This window comes from Argopecten irradians, chromosome 6 (genome assembly GCF_041381155.1).
Source record: "Argopecten irradians isolate NY chromosome 6, Ai_NY, whole genome shotgun sequence".
NCBI lineage: Eukaryota > Metazoa > Mollusca > Bivalvia > Pectinida > Pectinidae > Argopecten > Argopecten irradians.
Genome location: NC_091139.1, coordinates 26,195,627 through 26,223,528, shown reverse-complemented (window position 1 = coordinate 26,223,528; position 27,902 = coordinate 26,195,627). Strand labels below are relative to the sequence as shown.

The 27,902-nt window shown below is 35.5% G+C and overlaps 2 protein-coding genes across 5 annotated transcripts; both read left to right on the top strand.

Annotated features, from left to right (window-relative positions):
- The first annotated feature begins 1,932 nt into the window (after nucleotides 1-1,932).
- Nucleotides 1,933-19,664, top strand: LOC138325466 (very long chain fatty acid elongase 5-like). 4 transcript variants are annotated; one of them, XM_069271144.1, is made up of 8 exons: nucleotides 1,933-2,476; nucleotides 8,021-8,094; nucleotides 8,503-8,693; nucleotides 9,092-9,187; nucleotides 11,246-11,417; nucleotides 12,804-12,928; nucleotides 13,317-13,405; nucleotides 13,963-15,177. In XM_069271144.1, the coding sequence occupies exons 1-8, from the start codon at nucleotides 2,382-2,384 to the stop codon at nucleotides 14,108-14,110; spliced, it is 990 nt and encodes a 329-aa protein (XP_069127245.1). In that variant the 5' UTR covers nucleotides 1,933-2,381; the 3' UTR covers nucleotides 14,111-15,177. The 4 variants fall into 4 exon arrangements, with proteins under 4 accessions (XP_069127245.1, XP_069127244.1, XP_069127246.1 ...); XM_069271143.1 differs by lacking the exon at nucleotides 13,963-15,177 and adding an exon at nucleotides 17,006-19,664 and having other exon boundaries at nucleotides 1,961-2,476; XM_069271145.1 differs by lacking the exon at nucleotides 13,963-15,177 and adding an exon at nucleotides 17,006-19,664 and having other exon boundaries at nucleotides 1,973-2,538.
- A 3,922-nt stretch (nucleotides 19,665-23,586) lies between these two features.
- On the top strand, nucleotides 23,587-27,558 carry LOC138325467 (uncharacterized). Its single transcript, XM_069271149.1, has 3 exons — nucleotides 23,587-24,545; nucleotides 26,503-26,629; nucleotides 27,368-27,558. The coding sequence occupies exons 1-3, from the start codon at nucleotides 24,458-24,460 to the stop codon at nucleotides 27,513-27,515; spliced, it is 363 nt and encodes a 120-aa protein (XP_069127250.1). The 5' UTR covers nucleotides 23,587-24,457; the 3' UTR covers nucleotides 27,516-27,558.
- The last annotated feature ends 344 nt before the right edge of the window (nucleotides 27,559-27,902 follow it).

Here is a 27,902-nt window from a genome sequence, read left to right as displayed (position 1 = left end):
AACGTCATTGAGGTTATGACATATGTGACGTCACAATCTCTATTCAATTTTCTCAAGGCTAAATAAAAACTGCAAATAATAATTACATGTATATTCTTCAATAACATTACATGACATACATAAAGCAATTCCGAATTCCTCTGGTAGCATACCTATTCCCAGTAGGTCTTTACAATGTATGTATGTGGGTCATGATGACAGCGTTACTCAGGTTACCGAACACATGGCGCGTTAGGTCATATTATAACCGCGGGGACTAAACTCTACCATCCTTTATGAATATTTATAGAGATAGTGGAGTTAAAGCTATCAAGAGGAGTGTACAGGTACATGTATGTACAATGTATTTAATGGTTTTATTTTTAATCTAAGCTGTCATCACCTTAACATTTTGTTTCTGCTTATTCTTCCCCATCCTCGATACTCCAGAGGTTACTATCACTATCGGTATACCCACTAACGTGAATAATAGTAACCGCTAGATTATCGAAGATGGTTCTTTCCCAATCGTTTTCGCTTTTTACTGTTTACAATATTTACTCTTGACGTGAAAAACTAGCTCTCATTTCAATGCCACCTGTATTACATGCGTCGCATTTTGACTTTTCATTCACTGAATCTCTTGTAAGAATGCGGTCACCCGTATAAAATCACAGACCGTCCCGTTGAACTGGTCATATCCAGTTCTACACAACCTCGATCCTTTCTAAGGTTGAGAATACAGGACACACCCACCTTCTATGTTTTCTCTCTGTCTACGGAAACTTACACATATGCTAACAAACTAAATGGTTTTTACCTTTTTGTTGACTTTCTGAATCACTTCTCTTCAATTGATCGACGCGTTCACTTAGATTTCAGTGTAAACAAGTCATATAACATAGACTACCACAGTCCTCATATATAGACAATTTCGTAAAGTAACGCCAAACTTTACATTTACCCGAGGCAAGTCACACCAAACTTAACATTTACCCGAGGCAAGTAACGCCAAACTTTACATTTACCCGAGACATGTAACGTTAACGCGAAATTCAGACTTATGAAAAGTAGAACAGATATAATTTATAGTTAGATATAATTGAAAGACGTACAGATGTCAGTATAACTGTATCATTGTTCGCTCTATTCTTCGGAATTCTGTTTCTATTTATATAACCACTGGATGATATTCAGGCATATTATGTGTAATGACCCTAAACATGATTTAATTTACCGCCTTCCGAAGTTCGCCGCACCTTTTTTAAACTTTTGGTGAACGTGGTTTATTTTTCTTATCTGTTTTCAAATATTTACGGCAGTTGATAAGGTGATAAAATAAACACGAGAGCCGTCATTAGTAGACAATGTCGAAAATCACGTCTAATCGATAATATACCTGATTACGTCACTTACTGCAACTAAACATAAAGCCTAAAAGCCTTTTAGGCTTTATGTTAAGTTGCAGTAAGTGACCTTTTAGTAAAAGGTCATAATAGATTTGCGTCCCTGAAATATAGTTCGTTCGTCCAGTAATATAGTCTATTACAATGGTCAATTTAGCGTCAAATGACATCCCTTGTGATCAATTACAATTTACAATATAAAATGTGCTAAAATTGCCAATTTACATACACCAGTTCTCTTTTAGCTAGAGCCTAGATTGCCACATGACGACAATTGATATTTTCACGTCACTGTACTATTGTCAATAAAGCTATAAACTTGTAACCAGATTAATATATATATACGTACAACTTTATATTAGTGCTCATAATATGTATACGAGATACAAGTGCGAGTGTCATAAGTAAAAATGCTGATTTCAGTACAGATTTAAGTAATGATATGCAGATTGTATATTGTTTTAGATAACGTGATATCTCTTGCTTTTTCAACTGTTGTTTTTACACTTTTGTACACTGCTGCCGCGTGATAATAGGGCGTGATTCTGTATACCGTACGCCCATGGCCACACGCTGCATCAGTTACCACGTGCACTGATAATATGTAAAACAGTTCCATGACGTTAAATGGAATTATCATGTGGTCAGTTTACATGTGCTACCGGAAGGTACTGCATAAATCACTGATTTTCTTTTTTATGATTTGTGTGCGTGAGGTTACAACGTGTAGTACAGATTCTATGAGGTTGTGAACAACGCGTGTGTATACACCCACACGTACATCGCGCCATGTTCAAAGTACAAGTGCATTCTACGCCATTCATGTACATCACAATCAATGAATGTGTACAAGTGTGTTTTGTGTAAATATAACAGCGGTGTTCATGGTAGTGAGTGAAAAGCGGCTATTACGTGCTGACATTGACCTACTTTTGGCCCCTAACGACACACGCCGGGTCATGTTGAGGCAACACTAGTATTAGAACCGGATAACACATGTGTTACTACATACCCGGCATATACCACGAGGAGTTCAGTCTGTCCACATATCACTTTGGAAAATTATACCTACCTGTGTTTCTTAATTACAGGTAAATACCTGTATTTTTCTTAATTACAGGTGTATAAAGGGAATATATTGCAGCCGGCAAAGGTGGGTAATGTCAGAAGTGTTCTATAAATATATATATATTAGTTAAGTTCTATATATAATATTTATTGATTTATTTGCTTGGACACACGGTAAACACATGTAATGCTGAAGAAGTATCAAACCAAAGTTGTGGCAAAAGAGCTAAAGTCGAAAACATTATTCCGAATACAAAAAAATATTAATCAATATACATGTGTATATTGACATTTTACATGTAAATGCAAAGCTAACTTATTAATAAGTTATTTTTGTGCACTTCTACTCATTGACATCCCTGGCTCAGGTAAGTTTGTACATTCTTATCATACATGTACATACAGTAGATATTTATAGACCATTATATATTTATGAATTTTATTTTCTTATTTAAGCATGAAATATTCAAAATTATGTTGAACAGTTTTGAACTAAGATCTGTCACGAACTCTACTATATACATGTAATTTTCTGGTTACACCCATAAATATGACCATGCTTTCACGAATTTTAAACAAACACGTGTTATGTTACATTTTATTGTATAAAGTGAAGTATCTGCTTATTATAGAGTATATCGGATGTAAGAACTGGAAATAATTCAGTTCTGAATGTTTATACCTATTTATAAAACTGTTGTTGATGTGTGGACAGGGCTGTTTGTGTTTGAGCTTTAGAATCGAAACTCTTTGTAATACTAGACTCTCCCAAGGACACACTATACTGGGCTATAATAATACTTAAGTATTTACAGTAGAACACACACGAGTGTCGGCTTGTCGACACACCAATATATATAGCCCGCCAGTAATCAGCTTAAAAATTATTATCATTATTAATCAGTGCGTGTTGGAGATTTCCCCATTATCATTATAGATATGTCTTGATATTAACACGTACCATGGTCATGCACAGTGACACAAATATGTACAATGATGCATGAGTCAGTCGCGCCTAGAAAAATGTAGAGCCATATTTGTATATGTTTAAGGATATTTCAGGTCTCGTTTTGTTATCCCGAGAACATACTTAACAAAAGTTCTTAAATTCCTTATCTACACATTCTGCATCATACCCAACATCTTATAATTACCTTCTTTCTCCATACAAAAAAAAGTGAAAAAAATCGCATTCCAACACTATCAAAGATCGACAATACACACGTAAAATTACAAATGGAAGCAAACAATACGCCACAACAAAATTGTTATATTGATTAACGATTTTTGTAAACATTATTATACCACAATTAATGTGTATAAATAGTCATCCTATGTAGGCACTGGCCAATAAATGTAAAGGCATTTATACGCATAAACAATATGTGGTAAATGTCAATGAATTTATGTTTGTCTGCATACGAAGTAAGGCATTTATTGTAATGTCGCCTGTGCTGTTTTGTGACAACGAAGATAATTATAGTATGCAAAAATAATCTATACATAAAGTATTCCTCCAACAAATCCATGTTCATGTGAACATCATTTGTCAAAACAAAATGACAACCAAAGTCTTGTTATGATTCCGTTTTTGTTAAGTCATTCCCGTACACAGTATAGTTAAAGTTCTTTATCATCTCTTTCACGGGTGAAATACAACCCATCATAATCGTTACGCTAAGAAAATGTTTCAAAAGACCGATACAGGGGGAGACCGATTAAATTGTTGAGTAAATATTTTCCGCTTCAGTAGAAATGATTGACCAGCGCAGCCCTCCTCCCATCAAAACAAAATGTCACGTATCTGTCCGGGTTAGGATCGTCTGTGAAAAAAAACCCTGCCAGTTTTCTATAAAAGGCATAAAAGTATCCACCATGACAGAGACCTGGGATCAGATATGGACCGTGAGTTGGCGGTTTTTCTCCAGCTACTCCAGTTTAGTCCCATCTCCTAAATCTGGCGCGTACTTCAATGACACCGACTGCTTATAGAACGCTAATTAAATGGAGAAAACAAACAAACCACTAAAGAAAAAAGAGATTTCAGACAATGATTCGAAATGTTTTGATATCTAAGAATAAATAGCGACAGACGTAATTAAAGACCTTGAATATGTCATGGGCTTGACGAGACACGTCTTTGTATGTTGTTTTGTACAGTCATTGACTGACTGACTTATTCAGAGTCTGGTAAGCTCAAAGGCGTATATTTGCGCGTAAAATTATTTCTTTTGAAATGTCCGAATCACCATTTCCATAACATGCCTTACAAAATGAATGCAATAAAAACGAGTTATACGTATTGAATGGACTCTAACGCCCTACCTGCCCAAATTCAATGAAACTTTGAAGGGCTTAAGCAGAAAAAGGTTATTGGGCAAAATAAAATATAAAAAGAAATAAACAAATACTTCATTTTATGTAGTATGTTCATTAAAGAATGTAGGATGACATAGCAAAATGTAATGTTCACTTTTCGATTTTTGATCATGAAATATTTTCATAAGTAGTTATAATGCACCATTTTTCACATCCATCACAAAGAACCATTGACATCACAATGATATTTTACGTCGTTTATAAGAAATTCAGAAAAAAACAACATCGAGGACAAAATATTGACTGTTTGAAAAGCTGCACCATTATCATTGGTTTCATTGCTTTGTATCATTATCATTACCCTTTATAATGGTGTTCACAAAGAATAGGTATTCTCAGTGTTGATGACACCAATCACCAAGTCTTTGTGAAAGGGGTTTCTCACTGACAGAAAGAAATGCCGTACATTATTTATGACTTACCTTGAGGTGTTACTTTGAGGTGTTAGACACCTAACGATTAATGTCATTATTGATGACATTGTTAATTTGAAAATATTTCTTGTTACCCTTTAGGTACCATTTTAGTATTTTCATAAGTCTTGGTCGCCCGAAAATGAATCAACTACTGGTCTTGTTACAATTGTGATTAAATTGACCTGTCAATTGTAAGTTGAGTTTTCAGGACGGATCACTGTTATACGTACGTAGCACCACAGGAGAAAAGGGTCCTGATGTCCCACTTTATTATTAACTTACTAGGGTGATGCCTTAAACATTCATTGTTGAAATATAATTCAAAATTATAGTACTTACTGACCACAAATTGCATATAACAAATGCATTATCTTTCAAAGCAGGTACATTTTACACTAGAATTAAAATTATTAAATGGTGACCTTGTTAGTATGAATGGAAGTCCTTCACATGCACAAATTCGATTGTATTTAAATGTTGTGAAGCGATTAGATTCTATATTAGTCTGGTCTGGACTTATTGTTAGAAAGGCTAATATCAACACGTACTCGGCACCATACATTTTAGGTGTATAGATAAACGACGTGACAATCCAGGTTCTAATCTTATTGCGATAAAAAGTATTAGATATAAAAGTTTGAAGTAACCTACTTACGTAGGATCTGTATGACCTCGACTCACTTTATATATGTATGAAATAGGAGAGGGGGGATGTGGAGGCCAGACTAGGGTCCGAACCCGAGACATCCTAACCGGAGTCATCTGAACACTAGTTGGCCATGGGATGCTCTACCGATTGAGCTACCTGGTCACTAAGTACAGTTCCGCGACACCCACACTTTCTTTAAGTTCACGCCCCACTAAGAGTGGCAAGCTCGCCAATTTCACAACATCAGAGGTGAAAACTTCTAAGGTGAAAATATTACATGTATGTGTATACTTCAATTGGTAGTATAAATCCTAGTTCATTTTGCCGGTAATGTTACAATATGCTACTCGACCTTCATTATCTCGACCTACATTATCTCATTGGTTTTTATCTTTTCTATTGCCGGTCCGGGGTTGTTTGTGACGATGTAAACAGTCTATCAGAATACAAATATTATATTATCCTTGAACCTATGAACGAGTATCTTATAATAATTACATTTCTCTCATAATTGAATACAACATCTCATTCAATCTGATTTCGTGCTCTTTAATCAGTTTGCATCTCACTCATTTATGGATGATTAAGCCTTCTTTTCATGTTTGAAAAATGTCTAATTTTGATACGATTAAATAATAAACATACATCTCATTAAATAATGATTACTTTAAAACATAAAGCTATTAAGTTAGCTAAAATCACGATTTCTTGGCTGTTGATTCTAAAGAATCATGCGTTTGATCTGTAAATGTTCTGATTATGCAAATAACCACAGATATATTTTACAAACATAAAACAGGAGTAAACGCTATTCAAGACTTGCGTGCTTCGGCCATTCATGAATATCTTCTTTTGACAAATGAAAGCTCTAGAGTGTCCTCTTCAATATGTAACAAATAATTCAGAGAATTCGAAACTACCCTTTCTCTGCACTACGACAGGACTGTTTAGATTACTTAGAGCTATGAAAATATGATGCATTTTGTGTCGTATTTGGCTCCACTCGCTAATACTCTATAAATAAGACACACTGTTTCGCCTTCGGGTTACAGATCCATTGGCTGCGCAATATCAGTATTGGCCTGTGATATTCTACTGTATGATATACAAACATTGCCTGCTGACGTACGCCGACCATTTTATACCGATCAGAATTCAATAACCCATTCCCCCTCATACACTAACATTAGAGTACGGTCAATACCGCTGCTAGGTGGATGGATTTAATGTATTGCACACAAAGGAATATTCCAGATAAGCTAATGTAGATCTATACAGGTGCCATATCTAGCTAGACCAATATAGAATACATGGTTAGTATCTTACATTACAAGGTTTATTTTGGTGCGATACTTAGGAAAGCAGAGATGACGAAGCTTTGCCTAGTCATATCGGCTTTTCATGAAGAGCTGTGTTTATCCTGCAACCATTATGACATTCAAGACGAAAAGCAAATTGCCAGTTATTTGATTGGTTTCGCTCGAAGCGACACTTCTTTGATGCAGAGGAAAAGATTCATTCACCAAACCGAATGAGAGTGTACTCCTTTTTACTTCCGTGGGATATATATAAGTACATTTGCAAACAGTTCCAGTAATTCTATTCATTGTTTGATATAACAAAACAAAATAAAATATTAGAAAAAAAACCACCGAAGAATTACTTTACAGAACATACCATTGCCATGAGCCATGAAAAAGACGACACCGCCATTCGAGATTTTCGATATCGTAAAAATGATGTCAATCCGGTGAATGTGACGTTACCTTTTAGCAAAATTGAATGCGTTTCGGTTAAAGTTATTTGTCAAATATGAGAAAAGTTCCATCAGATATGGAACGAATCCACGTGATCGTATTGACGAATAAAGCATTTTGTATTGACGAATAAAGCACAATTTTTCCGGCAGTAGTTAACCGTCAGTATGGGAGGGCAGTTCTAGGATAAAAGATAATATATCTGTTATTTGAGAAAAATATTATGCATATTAATTTCACGATCTCACGAATACCCACGAAATAATCAAAATATTTTCCCATTGAAAATAAACCAACATGCAATGTGTCTTGAAAGGCGAATATTCCAAACATTTGAAAAACAAAAAATTGTCTCTGGTATTTCAGAAGCTGCACCATGTATAACGGTTCCATTGTAAGCAGTATACTGCAGGCTTATGAAGAAGGGAAGTCATCCAGAGGTAAGATACACATTTTTACTTAGAAATAAAAAGGTGGACCACAGAAAAAGTAAAGATACTTTAGAAGATGATATTGTATTAGATTGGATATGCGTTTTATTATCTTTAAATAAAATCCATCATTGATATTTAACAATGCTAAATACCAATGTTCTCCGAATCAAAAAATAATCTCAAAATGATACAGTTCCTGTTACCGTGACCAGGATATTTTTTCACTTTTTTAATGTTATATATGTAACTACATAAGACAAAGCTTTCGTGAAGCATTAACAATTTTAGCAAACTATCATTTTCATCCTACCTACTGTACAATGATACATGTGTGAAGTTAATAAATTGACATTTTATATAGCTTCATTGATATTTTACTGTTTAACTTTCCTACTTTTTATTCCAATTCCGCAGACCCCCGTACGCGGCATTGGTTTCTACTGGATGACAATCCACTGCACGTATGGATCCTCACAGCGTCATACATAGCCTTCGTTATCATTGGTCCGAAAGTGATGAAGGACAGAAAACCGTTTGATTTAAAGAACTTTATGATAGTGTACAACTTCGGCTTAGTTTTCCTGTCTTTATATTTACTGATAGAGGTGAGTCGTTTGATCAATCTTATATATTTGACTACTAAATGTACTGTATAGTTCCTAAATTTTGAGGGTGTAAAGTTTTGCGATTTACTGTTTGACAGGGATATCTTTTAAATATTTGTCTTTGTAGCATTTGAAAACATTATTCATAGAAGATGATATAATACAATTTATGTGAAAATCGAAATTTTGATAAAATTTGCGAGGTATTATCTTTCGCGAATTTAGCGTTAAATTCTTAACTATGCAGATAGCTCTCCACCTTTATATACGAGTGTTCTTTATACCTAGGTCAACTATATAATGAATTATACCAAATGGGATTTATGGTGTCCTTTATAGCAGATTTGACCGTATTTGTATATTGTGATTCTGTTAATCTTGCTGAATTATTGTTTCAGATTGTTGCCAGTGGATATGATATTGGTTATTTTAAAGAAGACTTTTGGTGTTGTCCATATAACCAAGATACACACAAGAATCCAGCGGAAATCCGGGTAGGTCTCAATACAAGATTAGACTACATGATTTATGCACTATAGTTTGTCTTCGCTTTTTCACTGTTCATACAAGTAAAAGGCTCACTGTCAAACAACATGAATATACCTCAGCAAACATTCACATACGCATTATTCTGTAGTTGCACATTACAGAGTTATCTACCCTTGTTGGAAGGTATTGATTGTGACGTCATGTGGTTGCGAGCGTTACGTCATACATTTCGGAAAAAATGACGCCAATTTCGCTCAAAAATAATGACGTCACAATGGATACCGACAAGCAAGAGAGGTTACTCTTGCAATACGAAACGACAGAACAATGCATACAGGGGAGGTTGTCCTTGAATGATCTTAGCTGTTAATAGGACGTTAATTCTGACCAACCAAGCAACCAGCTCCCTTGAGTAAGTGATTTCACATATTACTTTTATTGATTCTGATTTCACCTGTGCCACCACTCCTGATGTGACCCTAGCGGTTGTGAAGGCGTATGCTACCAAAATAAACATTGAAACTACAACAAGAGCATGTCGTCTTTACCTGTAGAATTACCAGATTTTCCACCGTTAGATTAACACAAGTAGACGAGTCACTCTACATTAAAGTAAGCCATGGACCTTGGGTTACGTCTACAGTATTTTTATCTCAAAGTCGTTTCATACTGTTAGCCTGTATTATTTAAATCTTTTGTGAACAAATCTCACAACATTAGTCATTGATAGACATGAACTGCACAGTTCATGCTCTGCTCTAATAATCAATAATTACAATATGTAAAAATCCTTCGATAAATAGAAGTTTTCTTCAGGTGCTCACATTGATCTGTCAATCATAGTTGTTTAAACGGTTTCAAATCCGTAATCTGAAGAAGGAATGTGCTATATATATCACTGTTTAGCGGCCTGTGTTCGCGAAAAGATGCATTGGTAATTACGCGGGACATTGCTGTGGTCGATAAAATTCGTTCAATGACATGTTAAAAATTTGTTTGTTGGAGTTTGACGGCCCATAAAAGGTATAGATAGCAAAGGTCATTTAGGACCATGGCCATGGTCGTACGATAAACTATCTTTGAGATAAAAGAGGAGATATCAAAATGAAAAATATGATTTCTCAAGGTCATTTAAATCGTTTTGAGTGGTGTATTATAATTAAAGTAAAACACTGTAAAGGAATTTTGACAACGTTATAACTATGAATTCACTGTAAACATGTTCGTTATAACCATGAATTCGCTGTTAACAGGTTCGTTATAACTATTAATTCATTGTTAACATGTTCGTTATAACAATTCGCTGTTAATAGGTTCGTTATTATAATGAATTATCTGTAAACAGGTTTGTTATAACCATGAATTCGCTGTTAACAGATTCGTTATAACTATGAATTCACTTTAAACATGTGTGTTATAACCATGAATTAACTGTAAAAAGGTTCGTAATAAGCATAAATTAACTGTAAACAGGTTCGTTATAACCATGAATTCACTGTAAACAGGTTCGTTTAGAATAACCACCTAAAGCTGTAAGAAGAAACCATGAATTAACTGTAAACATGTTCGTCATAAACATGAATTCACTGTAAACATGTTTGATATGGCATAATTTTGTACGTGTCCAATAAAACATGTTTATTATGAATACGCTTACAACGAATTCATAGTTATAAAGTAATTGATTGATTTTATCCCCAGTCAGTGCTCATATTACATGTTTGTAATATGTATATAATGAAGTATGTTTATAACGAAGTAATTTTCCCAGTTCCCAGAGGTTCGCTATAACCTTGTTTTACTGTATTTCTGTTTAGCAAGCTAAAAGTTGCTAAATTATATTGAAATTGTGAAATTTGATATTCTCGTTTAAGTCAAAACCACGAAAATGTTGACCCGCAAAATATCACCGGTTGTAAGGTATCATTTGACAGGTTAAAGTGTTGCTTTGAGAATACTTTTTATTCCCATTCCGAAATAATAGACTGGACTTTACATACTTAAATATCGAAAAAATTAAACTCGAATGAAATAAAACCTAAATGTATGTTTTCATATTGCAGATAGCGAATGTATTTTGGTGGTATTTTATCTCCAAGTTGTTAGAATTTATGGATACAGTATTAATGGTACTACGAAAGAAGAATGACCAGATTACATTCCTGCACGTGTATCACCACTCCAGCATGCTCAATATCTGGTGGTGGGTAACTACTTACCTACCTGGTGGCCAGTGTAAGTACTCACTATGTGTTTTTGTAACCATCGATATTTTTTCTTGGGTATACTTTGCTTAGTCATTATTCAAATTGCGATGAGATTATGTTCGCATTATGTATCTTAAGTCTAGTTATTTGTATTCCGATATTTTGCTTTGGTTACACACTTGTTGACATATATAAGCATAATAAGTGAAACTTCGCCCACTCATATTTTTCATCTTTGATATGTTAGTGGATTCGTAAAGCTTATTTTCTTCATATTTGCTATTCAGTGTAACACTAACACTATAACGTTTTGTAATGCAAATTACATCTTAATATTAGGTATGCTTTGATTTTCCTCTAGTCACATTGGTTAATACATGTACATGGTCATGTGACGATCAATATATTACATATTTACTCGGTATTTCCATTTTTAGAAACATCGAGTCAACATCCCTTCTGTTACATAATTACCCATACGTTGAGTTCTTCAGGGTGACGTCATATAGCCATCGTTCTTCCTGTAATATTAACATATAAATCGGATTGTCAAAGGAACTAAATGCCATGTTTAATATAGAAAACAAAAACCTTTGATTCGGTCCATATGGTGTTATAACGCCTTGGTAAAATCTAAAATACGCCCTTGATCACTCTTTGATTCTACCAAGGCGTTATGACACCATATGGACCTGAAGAAAGGTCCATAATTGAAAAATATATACGTCTACCAGTCTAAACTTGATTTTCTGTTAAAATTTTGTGAAAGTGTATGCTATATTATGACTACTCAAACACTTATCTTTTCTTTGAAATAGGTTTGGGCATGTCAAAATTATAACTTCAGAAATTATTTTCAATATTTACCAAAATCAATATATAAACGAGGGTGTATGGGAAATGAGATTGTCCAGTCGTTTTTTGCTGTCGTTAAATTACAATTCATTGAATAAACTTTCTTTTTAATCTCGTTATTTCTATGTTCAATAATTAATTAATATTGTTACAGTTGGGTTCTCCAGTATTTAAAACTGTTCCGTCCATGTAGTTATTTCCATATACAATAATTAATTACCATTGTTACATTACAGCCTGGTTCTTCAGTAGTTTAAACTGTTCCGTTCATGTCGTTATTTCCATGTATAATAATTAATTACTATTGTTACATTACAGCCTGGTTCTTCAGTAGTTTAAACTGTTCCGTCCATGTCGTTATTTCCATGTATAATAATTAATTACTATTGTTACATTACAGCCTGGTTCTTCAGTAGTTTAAACTGTTCCGTCCATGTCGTTATTTCCATGTATAATAATTAATTACTATTGTTACATTACAGCCTGGTTCTCCAGTAGTTTAAACTGTTCCGTCCATGTCTTTATTTCCATGTATAATAATTAATTACTATTGTTACAGCCTGGTTCTCCAGTAGTTTAAACTGTTCCGTCCATGTCGTTATGTACCTGTATTATGCACTAGCTGCCATTCCGTCCATGAGGAGCAAACTTTGGTGGAAAAAATACATCACAAAATTTCAGCTAGTAAGTAAATATTTGACATCACTTGTTGAATAGTCCTAGTGTGATTATGTTGATACGGTACTAATATAGCAGACTTGTTTTGATAATTTTATCACAGAGCACATGATAGAAACATAGGATACATTTTGGATATTGAAATTTTACATAAATTGAATATTACATAGATCACAGTGACCTACTTTTGAAAAATAAACCACGGTATCATAGATGAACCACAACCCAAATACAAATGTAAAGAATTAAGTTCACAAGTATCATAAAAATATTTCTCATACTAGATGACATGTAAAATGACGGATGTGTCAAATTTAAGTGAATTTCGTAGAAATTTAAAGTAGTTAATGACTCATGGATTACCTATATATAATTGATACCCCATGTGTTACAGATCCAGTTTACCCTTATCTTATATCACACACTACAGACCACATACACTGGATGTGACTACCCAATGTGGGGCCAGTATTTACTTACATGGTATGTGTTACTTCAGCTCAAAATGCTGTTTTCTGTTTATCTCTGGTGTGACTATACATATGCAGAGTCAATAAAATATGGTAATACGAGTCTTCTTAAAGATTAAATGATATGGTGACAAAGGATGATTATTAAATGCAGAAATCACAATTAAGCGACAAAAGTTATCGTATGTTATGTAAGTTATGAAAACAGTTCATTCAATTTCATCATTATTTTATTCCGCACAAGCAGACGACAACCAATCTGTAATTCGGACTTCACTCTCTCGCTCAGTTCTTCTGTTTGACAAACAACCCCTACTTACACACCATTTGATTTATGGTTTTACATCATTAATTTCAATCTATAGTGTAAGTTAAAGTAAATAAATGACCATGGTTATAGCTAGACAGTAATGGACATTACAAAGGTGTTTAAATAATTATTTATTTGATATCGGTATAATGAAATGTATTGAATTATTGATCTGTCGTTTGTCCCTGCCAATTCTTCATGGTATCTATGATTTTTTTTAATTCTGGAGTTTCGGTTCCTGAATGAATGTATGATACTAGGTTTTTTAGCTCACCTGTTCCAAAGGACCGAGGTGAGCTTATGGGATACCGCAGCGTCCGGCGTCCGTCGTCCGTCATCCGTCGTCCGGCGTCCGTCAACAATCGACTTCTTCTCCATAACCGCTGGTCGGATTTCAACAAAATTTGACTGGTAGCATCCTTATGGGCTACTAACTGAAAATTGTACAAATGATGGGGCTGACCCCCCGGGGGCCTGAGGGGCGGGGCCAAAAGGGGTCAATTTGGCTATTTCCATATAAACAACTTCTTCTCTGAAACCAAGCATGGGATAGCACCCATAATGCAATTGTAGTATCGTTATAGGGTGGGGATTCGAAATTGTACAAATAATGGGGCTGATCCCCCGGGGGCCTGAGGGGCGGGGTCAAAAGAGGCCAATTTGGCTATTTCCATATAAACAACTTCTTCTCTGAAACCAAGCATGGGATAGCACCCATAATGCAATAGTAGCATCCTTATAGAGTGGGGATTCAAAATTGTACAAATGATGGGGCTGACCCCCCGGGGGCCTGAGGGGCGGGGTCAAATGGGGTCAATTTGGCTATTTCCATATAAACGACTTCTTCTCTGAAACTAAGCATGAGATAGCACTCATAATGCAATTGTAGTATCGTTATAGGGTGGGGATTCAAAATTGTACAAATAATGGGGCTGATCCCCCGGGGGCCTGAGGGGCGGGGTCAAAAGGGGCCAATTCGGCTATTTCCATATAAACGACTTCTTCTCTGAAACTAAGCATGAGATAGCACTCATAATGCAATTGTAGTATCGTTATAGGGTGGGGATTCAAAATTGTACAAATAATGGGGCTGATCCCCCGGGGGCCTGAGGGGCGGGGTCAAAAGGGGCCAATTTGGCTATTTCCATATAAACGACTTCTTCTCTGAAACTTAGCATGGTATAGCACCCATAATGCAATGGTAGCATCCTTATAGGGCGGGAATTCCAAATTGCGCAAATGATAGGGCTGACCCCCCGGGGGTCTGAGGGGCGGGGTCAAAAGCGGTCAATTTGGCTATTTCCATATAAATGACTTCTTCTCTGCAACTAAGCATGGTATAGCACCCATTATGCAATGGTAGCATCCTTATAGGGTCGGGATTCCAAATTGTGCAAATGATAGGGCTGACCCCCCGGGGGCCTGAGGGGCGGGGTCAAAAGGGGTCAATTTGGCTATTTCCATATAAACGACTTCTTCTCTGAAACTAAGCATGGTATAGCACCAATAATGCAATGGTAGCATCCTTATAGTGTTGGAATTCAAAATTGTGCAAGTGATAGGGCTCACCCCCCCCCCCCACCCCCCCCACACCCCCCCCCCCCCCCCCGGAGCCTGAAGAGCGGGGTCAAAAGGGGTCAATTTGGCTATTTCCATATAAATGACTTCTTCTCTGAAACTAAGCATTGTATAGCACCCATAATGCAATGGTAGCATCCTTGTAGGCTGGGGATTCCAAATTGAGCAAATGATAGGGCTGACCCCCGGGACCTGAGGGGCGGGGTCAAAAGTGGTCAATTTCCATATAAATGACTTTTTCTCTGCAACTTAACATGGGATTGCGCTCATAATGCAATGGTTACATCCTTATAGGGTTTGGATTCAAAATTTTGCAAATGATGGGGATGACCCCCCGGGGGCCTGAAGGGTGGGGTCAAAAGGGGCCAATTTGGCTATTTCCATATAAACGACTTCTTCTCTGTAACTAAGCATGGTATAGCACCCATAATGCAATGGTAGCATCCTTATAGGGCGGGAATTCCAAATTGCGCAAATGATAGGGCTGACCCCCCGGGGGTCTGAGGGGCGGGGTCAAAAGCGGTCAATTTGGCTATTTCCATATAAATGACTTCTTCTCTGCAACTAAGCATGGTATAGCACCCATTATGCAATGGTAGCATCCTTATAGGGTCGGGATTCCAAATTGTGCAAATGATAGGGCTGACCCCCCGGGGGCCTGAGGGGCGGGGTCAAAAGGGGTCAATTTGGCTATTTCCATATAAACGACTTCTTCTCTGAAACTAAGCATGGTATAGCACCAATAATGCAATGGTAGCATCCTTATAGTGTTGGAATTCAAAATTGTGCAAGTGATAGGGCTCACCCCCCCCCCCACCCACCCACCCCCACACCCCCCCCCCCCACCCCCCGGAGCCTGAAGAGCGGGGTCAAAAGGGGTCAATTTGGCTATTTCCATATAAATGACTTCTTCTCTGAAACTAAGCATTGTATAGCACCCATAATGCAATGGTAGCATCCTTGTAGGCTGGGGATTCCAAATTGAGCAAATGATAGGGCTGACCCCCGGGACCTGAGGGGCGGGGTCAAAAGTGGTCAATTTCCATATAAATGACTTTTTCTCTGCAACTTAACATGGGATTGCGCTCATAATGCAATGGTTACATCCTTATAGGGTTTGGATTCAAAATTTTGCAAATGATGGGGATGACCCCCCGGGGGCCTGAAGGGTGGGGTCAAAAGGGGTCAATTTAGCTATTTCCATATAAACGACTTCTCTGCAATTAAGAATGGAAGAGCACTTATAATGCAATGATAGCATCCTTATAGGGTTGGGATTTGAAATTGTACAAATGATAGGGCTTACCCCCTGGCCTTAAACGGCAATATATGCGAGGTCAAAAAGGTCAATTAGGCTACTATTTTCATATAAATTACTTTTACTTTGTCTCTGAACCTATGTATTGGATAGCATATTTGTATGGTATCAATAGCATCATTGTATGGTTGTGATTTAAAATTAAACTTTTGTGATAATTACAAACAAAAAACCAGGTGAGCGATACAGGCCCTCTGGGCCTCTTGTTTCAATTCAATTTAGACGTTGCTTTAATACATGTACACTAATTATCTATTGTACACTTTATCAACAATGGTCATATTACATTTGGAATATATATTGAATATTTTCCTTTTTGGCTTCAGTCATTTTGATATGAACGGGGTTTTTTGCATGATACGAATAAATCAATATTGTGATTGTAATCATTATCATCAACTTTTCAGGTACATGGTTAGCATGCTTGTATTGTTTGGTAACTTCTACCTTAACGCTTACATCAAAAAGAGGCGTTTGGGTGCAGCCAAAAAGTCAGAAGACCATTCCAATGGGTCTGTTAGCCATAAAACCACAAATGGACATTCCAATGGGATTTCTAATGGAACCACGAAAGTTCATTAACTACGATTCCTTAGGTCTAGGAATTTAACAAAAAATGTCTATGCAATACTTGCGACACGGCTTGACCTCCGTCATCCTCAGTTCCAGATGAAAATCCTACATACGTTTTGTTAATCCATATTCCGTCTTTACTAATACAGCGTTATCTGCCCTTGCATTTTTATATCGATTGTGACGTCAGTATTTTCTGAAGAGTTTTTCTACTTTCCGCTAGTCTGTGGTATTTATGAGCACAACCTAGCGGAGAGAACTGGTACTAATAAAAGCAGGTAATCCCGTCTTTGAAAATAATTATATAACGCTCAGAAAAACAATATGACGTCGTAATCATTACATACCAACAAAGGCAGATAATACTGTAATTTGCAAATGCAGAATTAGATTAGCTACGTTGCCGAGGATGGATCTCAATTTTCTATTTTGATTGTTGTTTAAGTTTGCATAATAAATTCTAGATCTACAAATGGCAAATTAATTGTATGGCGGCTTTATCATAGTTACCCAATACCTTAAATTACAGAAGAGGGAAAAAGTGCCATACCTATAATTCTATCTTAGATTTAGAATCATTTTCTATATCTATATATTTACATATTTATGTCAATGCATTATATCAACTACACCAAAAGTCGCGACGATAACTTTAGTATAACTAGAGACATGTGTTTGTTTATGATGTCATGAACGCATTCTTCATTCATCTTGTGATAATAGCTATTGATAATTCATCCATTTCTGCACCGAACTAGATATTTTATATGAAAGAAAGATACAATGTGCTTTGTTTCCATTGGTGCTAGATTGTACCAATTGCCTGTTCACCGCTCAATAGATGTGTTTAATCTATTCAACCCTGAAGACACAATAAGGGTCTTCTAAATCACAGACTAGAACAGTCCATTGTTAAATTTCAGGGTTGTATGAGTTAATTAGTTTTTAAGTTATTAATTAAAATTCTCCTCTGTGAAGTATGTCATATTGATTTTAACCTGCCCATGTTCATTTTATGTTACATTGTTTTAGTTTATGTTTTAATGTAGAATAAATACACTGTGCAATTTTTGTTTTGAAATACGTTAATAATCAATGCACATTTTATTTTTATTAAACATTATACAAAAATGTATTTATATGTAATTTAAAATTATGATGAAGGTGAAAATGTTCATACCATACTAGTCGTTGAAATGTTTTCTGTAAATATGTTTTGGATATTTAACAAGAACTTATATATTACTTTCAAACCAACGGAAAATGTATGATAATTATACAAAATGTCTCTGTATCTCTACTGATATAACGTATAGCCGGTAAGCTTCGCTGCTTAATCTTTTCTCGAAATCACAAATTTTTAAATTATAGCGATTTTAAAATTTTTGGCTGTAAGGATATCATTTTGATTATATTTCATCAATTTCTAATTATTTTGTGGATCTTAATTCACGAAAAGTATTTGGAACAAATTGAAATTTCGCACTTGAATGTGTCTATATTTTGTGATTATATATTTAATTTTGATATGCACATATACTTTCTCTCTATATGTTTACGCATAATGATAATTCATAACAACTTCTTAGTACTATTCAATTAATTTTCCTTTCATTTCATTATTATTTTTTCTTTTTTTCCCCTTTTTTTAATCTTGAAAGATTTGTTTATATACTCACTATATTAATTTTACTATGAATTTTACCTTGTCTTCAATTCAGTTTAATTTTAAATAACCTGTCAATTAATATTTTATTATTTTGTGTTTTTAATACATACAAATACTTTTGATTTAAAATACATAAACACGACTTAAATAATAATGTATTTTTTACTTGCCGCCCAGAGTTTTCGTTTCACATAATCTTGATTATCAAAACTTCATCCGCTATAGCATATTGTTTTATCAACAAAATCAGTTGAATGTTTAAATACATACTTATTGCGTATACAGTAGTTGACTACTGAAATCCACATGCACAAATGTTCATTGTAATGCAAATACACAAATTTGTGTACTCATTCAGTTTTTATGTTGCTCTCCATTTCCGATTATGATGTATTTTATGTTAGGTGAATGAAATTCCATATATGGAAACATTTAATTTATTTATTCTTTCATTTCATTTTGAGAATGTAACTGTTTGAAGTAAAAACAATTTTATTACAAAATGATTTGATATTAGGTAAGGTTTATCATCAGACTAATCCGGTTTGGATTTACAACAACATTCATGTAATAACAATGATATGTGAAAGAAGGTATTGATAAATAATTTACGATTTTGATTAACAAATAAATAGTGCAGTTATACCACAGTTTGCAAAAACCGAGCAAAAACAGAATTAAAACCATTTTGCCTTGACCGAGTTGATATCCGTTTTAACTTAATGTTGATTGTTCAAAACAGGTTAATGTAAAGGATAATAGGTGCATACTTGTGTCTTGACGACATATCATTCAGGTATTTCACTATTTCATATCGTTCTATTTATAAACCATTAGGCCATTGTTCGTTTCTGTGACAGCTCAAAAGCATTTGCCGACCATACAATGTAGATTACTAACAACTGTATAACTCAATCAATTAATGCACCACTGTTAATTTACATAACAATGATCTATGTACGTGTGTCTACTGAATTATACTGAATGCCATAATGCATTGTAATTTTGGAGATTCCCACTGGAAAATTTTTCTTGTTGGGATTACACATAGATAAATGCAAACATTGTCTAATTACACCCGTTTTACACTTAAAATGTGAACACAAAGGTTAGAAAAAGGCAAAAAAGAACTAGGTATTTCTTTCTCTCGCTCATATTTTAAAATTGAACAGTCTCCTAGTGTATTTTTGTGGAAATTCATATGGACATTCATACCTTCACAGGGTAACCTCATCATGCTATTATTAAAAATATGCATCTTATTCATTATAGAAAGTCAAAGACTATAAATATTTCGTATTTGCATCTATAGATATACAAATATTATGTTATAATTTATTATGTTCGGTCGATGTATTTCTGAATCACACGAAATGCAATACGTTTCTACATGGAATTTCACAATTTCTTATCACAATGGACGTATGTATTTTTTTTTATGACTTCGTCAAAAGAAAGACACTTAAGATTGTATTTTAAGTTTCTGTTGGCGTTATTGTTTTTAGAACACAAACACAACTTTGTAATTTTGTTTCTTTTTATTTTTTTTCAATAAACAATAATGGTTAATGAAATTGGTTCAGTTTCATTTTATACTTTGGTGCCTATTCATGTACAACTTATGTATAACTTATGTAATGCATTATTTCAGACTAGCAATTGTTTTAAACCCAACAACGATAGCGACTCATTCAACAGGCTTTCTTTTCATAATTAACTGTATGATTATTCAGTCAAGTATAATCTAACTCATATTCACATACGATATTTTAATTGTATAGATTACCTGCGCTGGATTACCATGTTTTGATCAGATCAGATGCTTGCAGTTCAATAACTAACACGTTCAATAGATGAATTTCACCTATGGATATAACAGTTACCTCCCTTGTGTGAAAGTTTTCAAATATTGTGTTCTGCCATGAATGACATATTGCATGTCACTTTAGAAATATAAACTATAATGTGCTTTTTTACTCTTCACGAAAGCCGATTGGGCTCATTTTGGTAGAAGAAAAAAATCGCGTAATTACGCGAAAGTTTCTCGCAATAACGCGATTTCTTTTCCGTTCTACCAAAACTAGCCCAATCGGCTTTCGTTCTTCTTCGTGTTGATTTCAAATAATGTGATAAAAATGTTTAATTTCTGTTCGCCATGACTCTCAAAGATGTTTTTAAAAAATGTCTAAGACTGTATATATTTTCACCACTTCTCTTCGAAAGTTACAATCAGTTAAAAACAAACTTACAAAAGATCTGTGTTTACTCTTATTACTTAACTGGAATAAGCTGTTTAATTGGATGTATTTTCAGATAAATTCCAAACAACCTATGAAAACGGTCCCAGGTTCTACCAGATCACGATTATGAGAAGTTCATTTAAGTCGACACCGCCGGTGAAACGCGCGACAACCGAACTATGTTCTGGAAACTTTTCAATAATACAACCTTCCACTACAGTTATAACACTTAAGCTAACAATTTATCAAATGTGATTTATTATAAAATTCTAATGAAATCGTGTCGCATTTAGAAAAGCAAATACTAACATTTAGCAATGGATACATTTGTGCCATATATGCCCTTTATTTAAATGTTTTTGAATGTCGCAATGCGATAAAGTTCATAAATGATCTCTTATCTTCAATAGGTTATGGAGAAGTGTTTTGTGTTTTTTAAATAATCATGGCCTTGAATAAATATTTTGTCATTTTTGGTTAACCTGGTGAAACTGCATCAATAATATGTTACTTAGACATATACTTAGTTTTAATGCTACGTTTATATACAACAAACACTCAAGAGAGTAGTTTACCTGTTTATTACACTACAGTTGAAGACTACAATTTGGCGTATCAGGGGCTACTCACTCATATCCATATAATTAACTTACAACCTAAATATTTAAACGATGAATTACGGGGCTCTGAGGTGTCAGAGCCGGGACTTGAGCAAGACTCCAAAGATACAAAGAAGCCACTAGACCCTGAACGGCTCCAGAGAAGTAGCTAGACTCTGTAGCGACCTGGAGATACTGAAAAAGGAATAGAATATATAGGACTAGCTAGACCCCCAACGATATGAGAGAAGCTGTATATGCTAGCTAGACCCTCAACGATATGAGAGAAGCTGTATATGCTAGCTAGACCCTCAACGATATGAGAGAAGCTGTATATGCTAGCTAGACCCCCAACGATATGAGAGAAGCTGTATATGCTAGCTAGACCCCCAACGATATGAGAGAAGCTGTATATGCTAGCTAGACCCTCAATGATACGAGAGAAGCTGTAGATGCTAGCTAGACCCCCAACGATATGAGAGAAGCTGTATATGCTAGCTAGACCCCCAACGATATGAGAGAAGCTGTATATGCTAGCTAGACCCCCAACGATATGAGAGAAGCTGTATATGCTAGCTAGACCCCCAACGATATGAGAGAAGCTGTATATGCTAGCTAGTCCCCGAACGATATGAGAGAAGCTGTATATGCTAGCTAAACCCCCAACGATATGAGAGAAGCTGTATATGCTAGCTATACCCTCAATGATACGAGAGAAGCTGTAGATGCTAGCTAGATCCCCAACGATATGAGAGAAGCTGTATATGCTAGCTAGACCCCCAACGATATGAGAGAAGCTGTATATGCTAGCTAGTCCCCGAACGATACGAGAGAAGCTGTATATACTAGCTAAACCCCCAACGATATGAGAGAAGCTGTATATGCTAGCTAGACCCTCAATGATACGAGAGAAGCTGTAGATGCTAGCTAGACCCCCAACGATATGAGAGAAGCTGTATATGCTAGCAAGACCCCCAACGATATGAGAGAAGCTGTATATGCTAGCTAGACCCCCAACGATACGAGAGAAGCTGTAGATGCTAGCTAGACCCCCAACGATATGAGAGAAGCTGTATATGCTAGCTAGACCCCCAACGATATGAGAGAAGCTGTATATGCTAGCTAGACCCCCAACGATATGAGAGAAGCTGTATATGCTAGCTAGACCCCCAACGATATGAGAGAAGCTGTATATGCTAGCTAGACCCCCAACGATATGAGAGAAGCTGTATATGCTAGCTAGACCCCCAGCGATATGAGAGAAGCTGTATATGCTAGCTAGACCCCCAACGACGAAGCTGGAGCATACTGTCATAAATATATATTATATTGAATTTTATTGGGGGGGATTCCCCAAGAATTTAATGCCAACCGAATTAATGCTTAATATTTGATAAAAGTACTAAAGACAGAGTGAGTAACCCAATTAACAGAAAAGGGAAAATATATGAATAGATATGTAAATCATTACAAGAGAAAGAAATACAAATAAAACGAGCAATTGATGATGTAAGCAAAAGACAAACCGATAGTAATAAAAGAAAATACCATGGTGCTGAAGGGATGGTGAGTGGGTTAGCCTACACATTCGCCATTTCGTAACGAAGACTATACTATGGGGTTACAACAACCCCAACAAGGGATCCCCGGATGGACGCTGATTGGTCAATCAGCTCATCCCTAATTTACATGTAACATATGTGAAACATCTACATACGTATACACGTAAGCAATGACACATAAGCCACATAAACAAACTAAAAACAATTTTTATAAAAAAACAAAACAATTGCACAAAATATTAATAAGATAATTTGAAGCAGAAGTTCATGTTGTAAATAAACTATAATTTAATATAAATATCAAATTATCATGTCAAAAATGGGCACCACAATAAAAATGAAAATAATTAACTTTTTGTTAATTCATTTAAAGTGAACAGTCGGGCAAGGATGGCTAAAGTCGGTAAAAATGGTGTGAATGTATCCAGTATAATTTCTTATGAAATGGAAAAATAAAATCTCTCGCCAAAATCTGTCTGCGTACGAAGAAATTAATTTAAAGTATAGGAATCCTAATACGTCCTCCCGGCTGACTATGTCCGTGGTTACATTTACACGCAGCCTCGCTTTCAATACTTTCAACTTTCCTTTACTTTAATGGTCAGAACTGGGAAACGTAAGCAGAACTTGGCCGTCGTATTAATATGTGAGAACTTTTGGAAGGCCAATGAACGCATTTAGACTGGTTTTCTTTGCCCGACTATTCACTTTAATCATATTAATCCATCTACTAATTTTCATTATGAAGTTATAGTTACTTGTTAACCAGATGAATGTAAAATAGTCCCGGTGCTGCATGAAAAAATAACCCGGCTTAAAAAATACCAGATTCACAATTCTTAGAGAAAAAAAACTTCAACAAATTTATAGCCATAAAGATAGTCGTGTTTGTTTTTAATAACCTTTCTGACATAGTTTTGTTTATTTAGATTGTTGTTTTTTTTATTCCGATAACTAACTTATTCCAGTTTCGTGTTTTTTGTTTGGTTTGGAAGTCAGCAATAGGATTTTAACGTTTTATTTCATCTACTGTTACAATTTATCTTCATTATCTTCTACTTTCTCCCTAAACAAGGTTTTAGTCACGGAATATTGTCATTACCACATATCCGTAATTTTACATACATCACGAACGTAAAAGATAACACCAGCACACAGTCCTTATCTTGTGTATGACTGGTTGTAAACGTACAGATATTCCCAGAGAATTACGAAAATGGATAGAATTCTGACCGTTGGTGTTATACTCGCCATAACAGCGATCTTGTGTGATGGACAATGCTTTTCTGGTACTGCTATTCCGGGTCAGTATATTCCATATCCGAATACTATACTGAACCTAAACACACGTTTAACCCTGTAACAGCAAGGATACTTGAACGTGTGATTAGTATGGTGGCTGATTTCGGTAATGTCGCACAGTCACATTGACGACCCTGCCATGCGATTAGCGACTGTGTACCATGCGAAGAGCGACAATGCTTTTGTCGCATGGCAAATTCCATTTTCGCTGCTGGTCTTTGCTTTGGACATCTTGCAAGGCATGGTTGCCAATGGTGAGAGTGCGAAATGACCAAAATTAGCCACGACCGTAGATAAATGACAATTTTAACAGATGCATTAATATACTCATACTTCTGTGTTTTGCCAAAACTAACAGTCAAAGTTATCTAAACATCTTTATCGATATTACGTATATCGAACTATTGCCATATAACACAATGCATCATATAGGTACAATTTTAGCATTGGTTGTCATTTTTTTGACATGCAATGGTGTGTAACATTAATTAAGTGTTCTAGCATAATCAATGCTTATAATTACATTTATATAGTCATTCTCGTTATAAAAAGAAAATGGGTAAAATATAAAGTATGGAAATAAAACTTATACGTTTGTATAGAGTTGAGTTCTTGTAATTTACTGTGTGTTGCCACTGGCAACCGACCAAACAATAACAGTAGTCCCATTGATGAAGTGGGATACACAACGATAAGTCCAACATTTCAATTCATTTCAAATATTTTCATAAGAATATATTTCCATATTGATCAATTTTCAGAGTATGTTATATTCTTCAGTGAATTATCATACTGCCGTAAACCCAGTCATTTCTTGACCTTTTGAACTCTGATCGTACATATTAGTACGCCAGTGCCAATGTAAATACTGGAAAATATCACAAATTGGTCTAAGTAGCAACATGTAGGTACTGTGAAGTAGTAATGTTAATATAAGCAATACATGTTTATGTAATCAGTTTCCTGCTGCTCCTTTTGCGTGATCGTAAAAGGCGACTAAACTTATGATCTTATATTATCTTCTTCCTAATTAACTCTGTTCTTCCTAACGACTCTCTTGACACCGCCTCAGTTTTGGCCTTCTGTTGAGCGTTCGCCCTTTTGAGGTAGGATCTGAGTTATGTCCCCTGGCCGAGACACACTAAAGTCTTTAAAAATGGTAGTTTCTACTTCTGCTTTCTGCTCGGCATACAGGGAGTAGGACGACTGGTACGCCAGTTGTCAGTATAATGTAACCGGATGGGGAGTGTTGCTTGGTGTCTTCGGTGCCATGCTTCAGTAATATAGCACTATAAAAGGGACAAGAGCTACACTATACAAGAGGACACAACACGATAACATCGCAGTCTCCCAAAATACTCAGTGCGCATTAAATACACGCTGCACAACTCATACATGGGAGGCCGTCCTTGCATGACCGTGGCTGTGTGGCCGGTGAGGTGTGTTGCTGTGTGTCTTCGCTGGCATGCTTCAGTGATATAGCACTATAAAACAGTTACACTATACAAGAGGACACAACACGAATACACCGTAGTCTCCCAAAACACCCAGTGCGCATTACATATACGCTGCACACCGCATACATGAAAGGCCGTCCTTGCATGACCGAGGCTGTTAATAGGACCTTTTTTAATAAAAAAACAAACAAAACATAAAAATTGGTTAGTTTAACGTCCTATTTTAAAAAGCAAGGGTCATTTATTGACGTGCCAGGTTTATAGGTTGGGAAAGTTGCAGTTCCCGGAGAATACCTACATGCAACTGATCCACATGGAATTCAAACTCGCGCCCCAGGGTTAGCGGGCTTGTGGGAGTATGTCCGCACATATTACTACTCTTGCGCTGCGACTCCATCGAACAAACAAAGTGGTATTTAAAGTTGTGATCGAATGGTTTAACATTACACGGATATTTTATCATTACAATGATTTAATCTTTTTTTTTTATTTCATTTTTTAGTGAGACCAGGTGAGAAGCCTCCTCTCGGATGCTACTGGGACGGCCACTTTCTTGGGGTTAACACACATATGACTAAAAACTGCCAATCATGCTACTGTAGTGAGGGAGGCGGTTTGAGCTGCTGTGTGTAAGTGTTCACAAAGACATACGTTAAAGTCCGAAACAACGCTGCAAATGTATACATTTAACCATTTATTGTATCCCTTATTGTTTATTTTACTATAACTCAATAACTTATTTACTTAATGATAATCCATTGTTAAGTTAATACATGTTCCCACCATTGCCTTATCTCATTAACAGAAAAAATCTTTGTTTTGTGATTCACATTAATTTGAAGTACAAGTCAGGATTTAAATTACCTTGCTTTGTTTTAGTTCCCTTAGTGTTCAATCAGCAGCTTTTATCATTTAAGGTCGAGCTTCTAAGTTTGTAGCACTTGCCAACATAAAAGCGTTATTTTACTGGAGCAGCTCACCCCACTCGGTCATGATGGGATGTCAATGAGAAATTGGTGGGAACGAAAATTTTAGAAAATAAAGATGAAAATGTAATAACCGAAATTCCCCGAGGCGATCACCATCATAGACCATTGGACTTTGAATAAATCTCAATGCCAGAATCCCAGACACCAGAAAAGCTTTGTTTTCACCAGAAAATACCGAAAAATGCTTAACGGTTTGAAATGAATATTAAATAAATAAATTGTATGTTAAGGAAAACTAATGTAATTATAATCCAATTTCCCCCCCAAAAAAGATTAAAAAGAAGCAAGGAAAACAAACATAGAAAATTATTTATGCTTTTCATTTTTGTTGGAATAAACTTTCTGAACTTTTTTTTATCTATTTTGATATTTTTAAAGCAATGGCATGCACATCACCCACGTACCTGACGAATGTAAGATTATAACGGCAGAGGATGGCTGTGGTGAAAGGGCCGTGACAAAGGAAGATGAAACTGTAGAGTGTATGCATGACGTCCAGGCCGTCAGCCGCAGATATCTACATTAATTATATAGCATTAGACAATAAAAAATCATAGTATTTGTTTTTACATTGTTGTTGATATTACATATTTAAGCCAGTGCATATCCTGATTTCAACTGATGTCAATAAACTATTTAGCCAATATTATCAAACAGCGTATAAAGCATTCATTAATACATACATAACGTTATTGTTATATAACACACAGTTATAATGTAAGAAAACGCAAGGATTTGTTTGTTTGTGATATCTCAATAACAAACAAATCTATTAAAGTTTATGATCATGATTCAGCCAAATCAAGTGAAGTCGTTTTCTTTTTTCGTTATCTCGATATCAATACGCTGTCATACCAGCTAATCAGATTCCACGTCGTTATAATCAATATTATAGGTTATAATCAGAAATAAC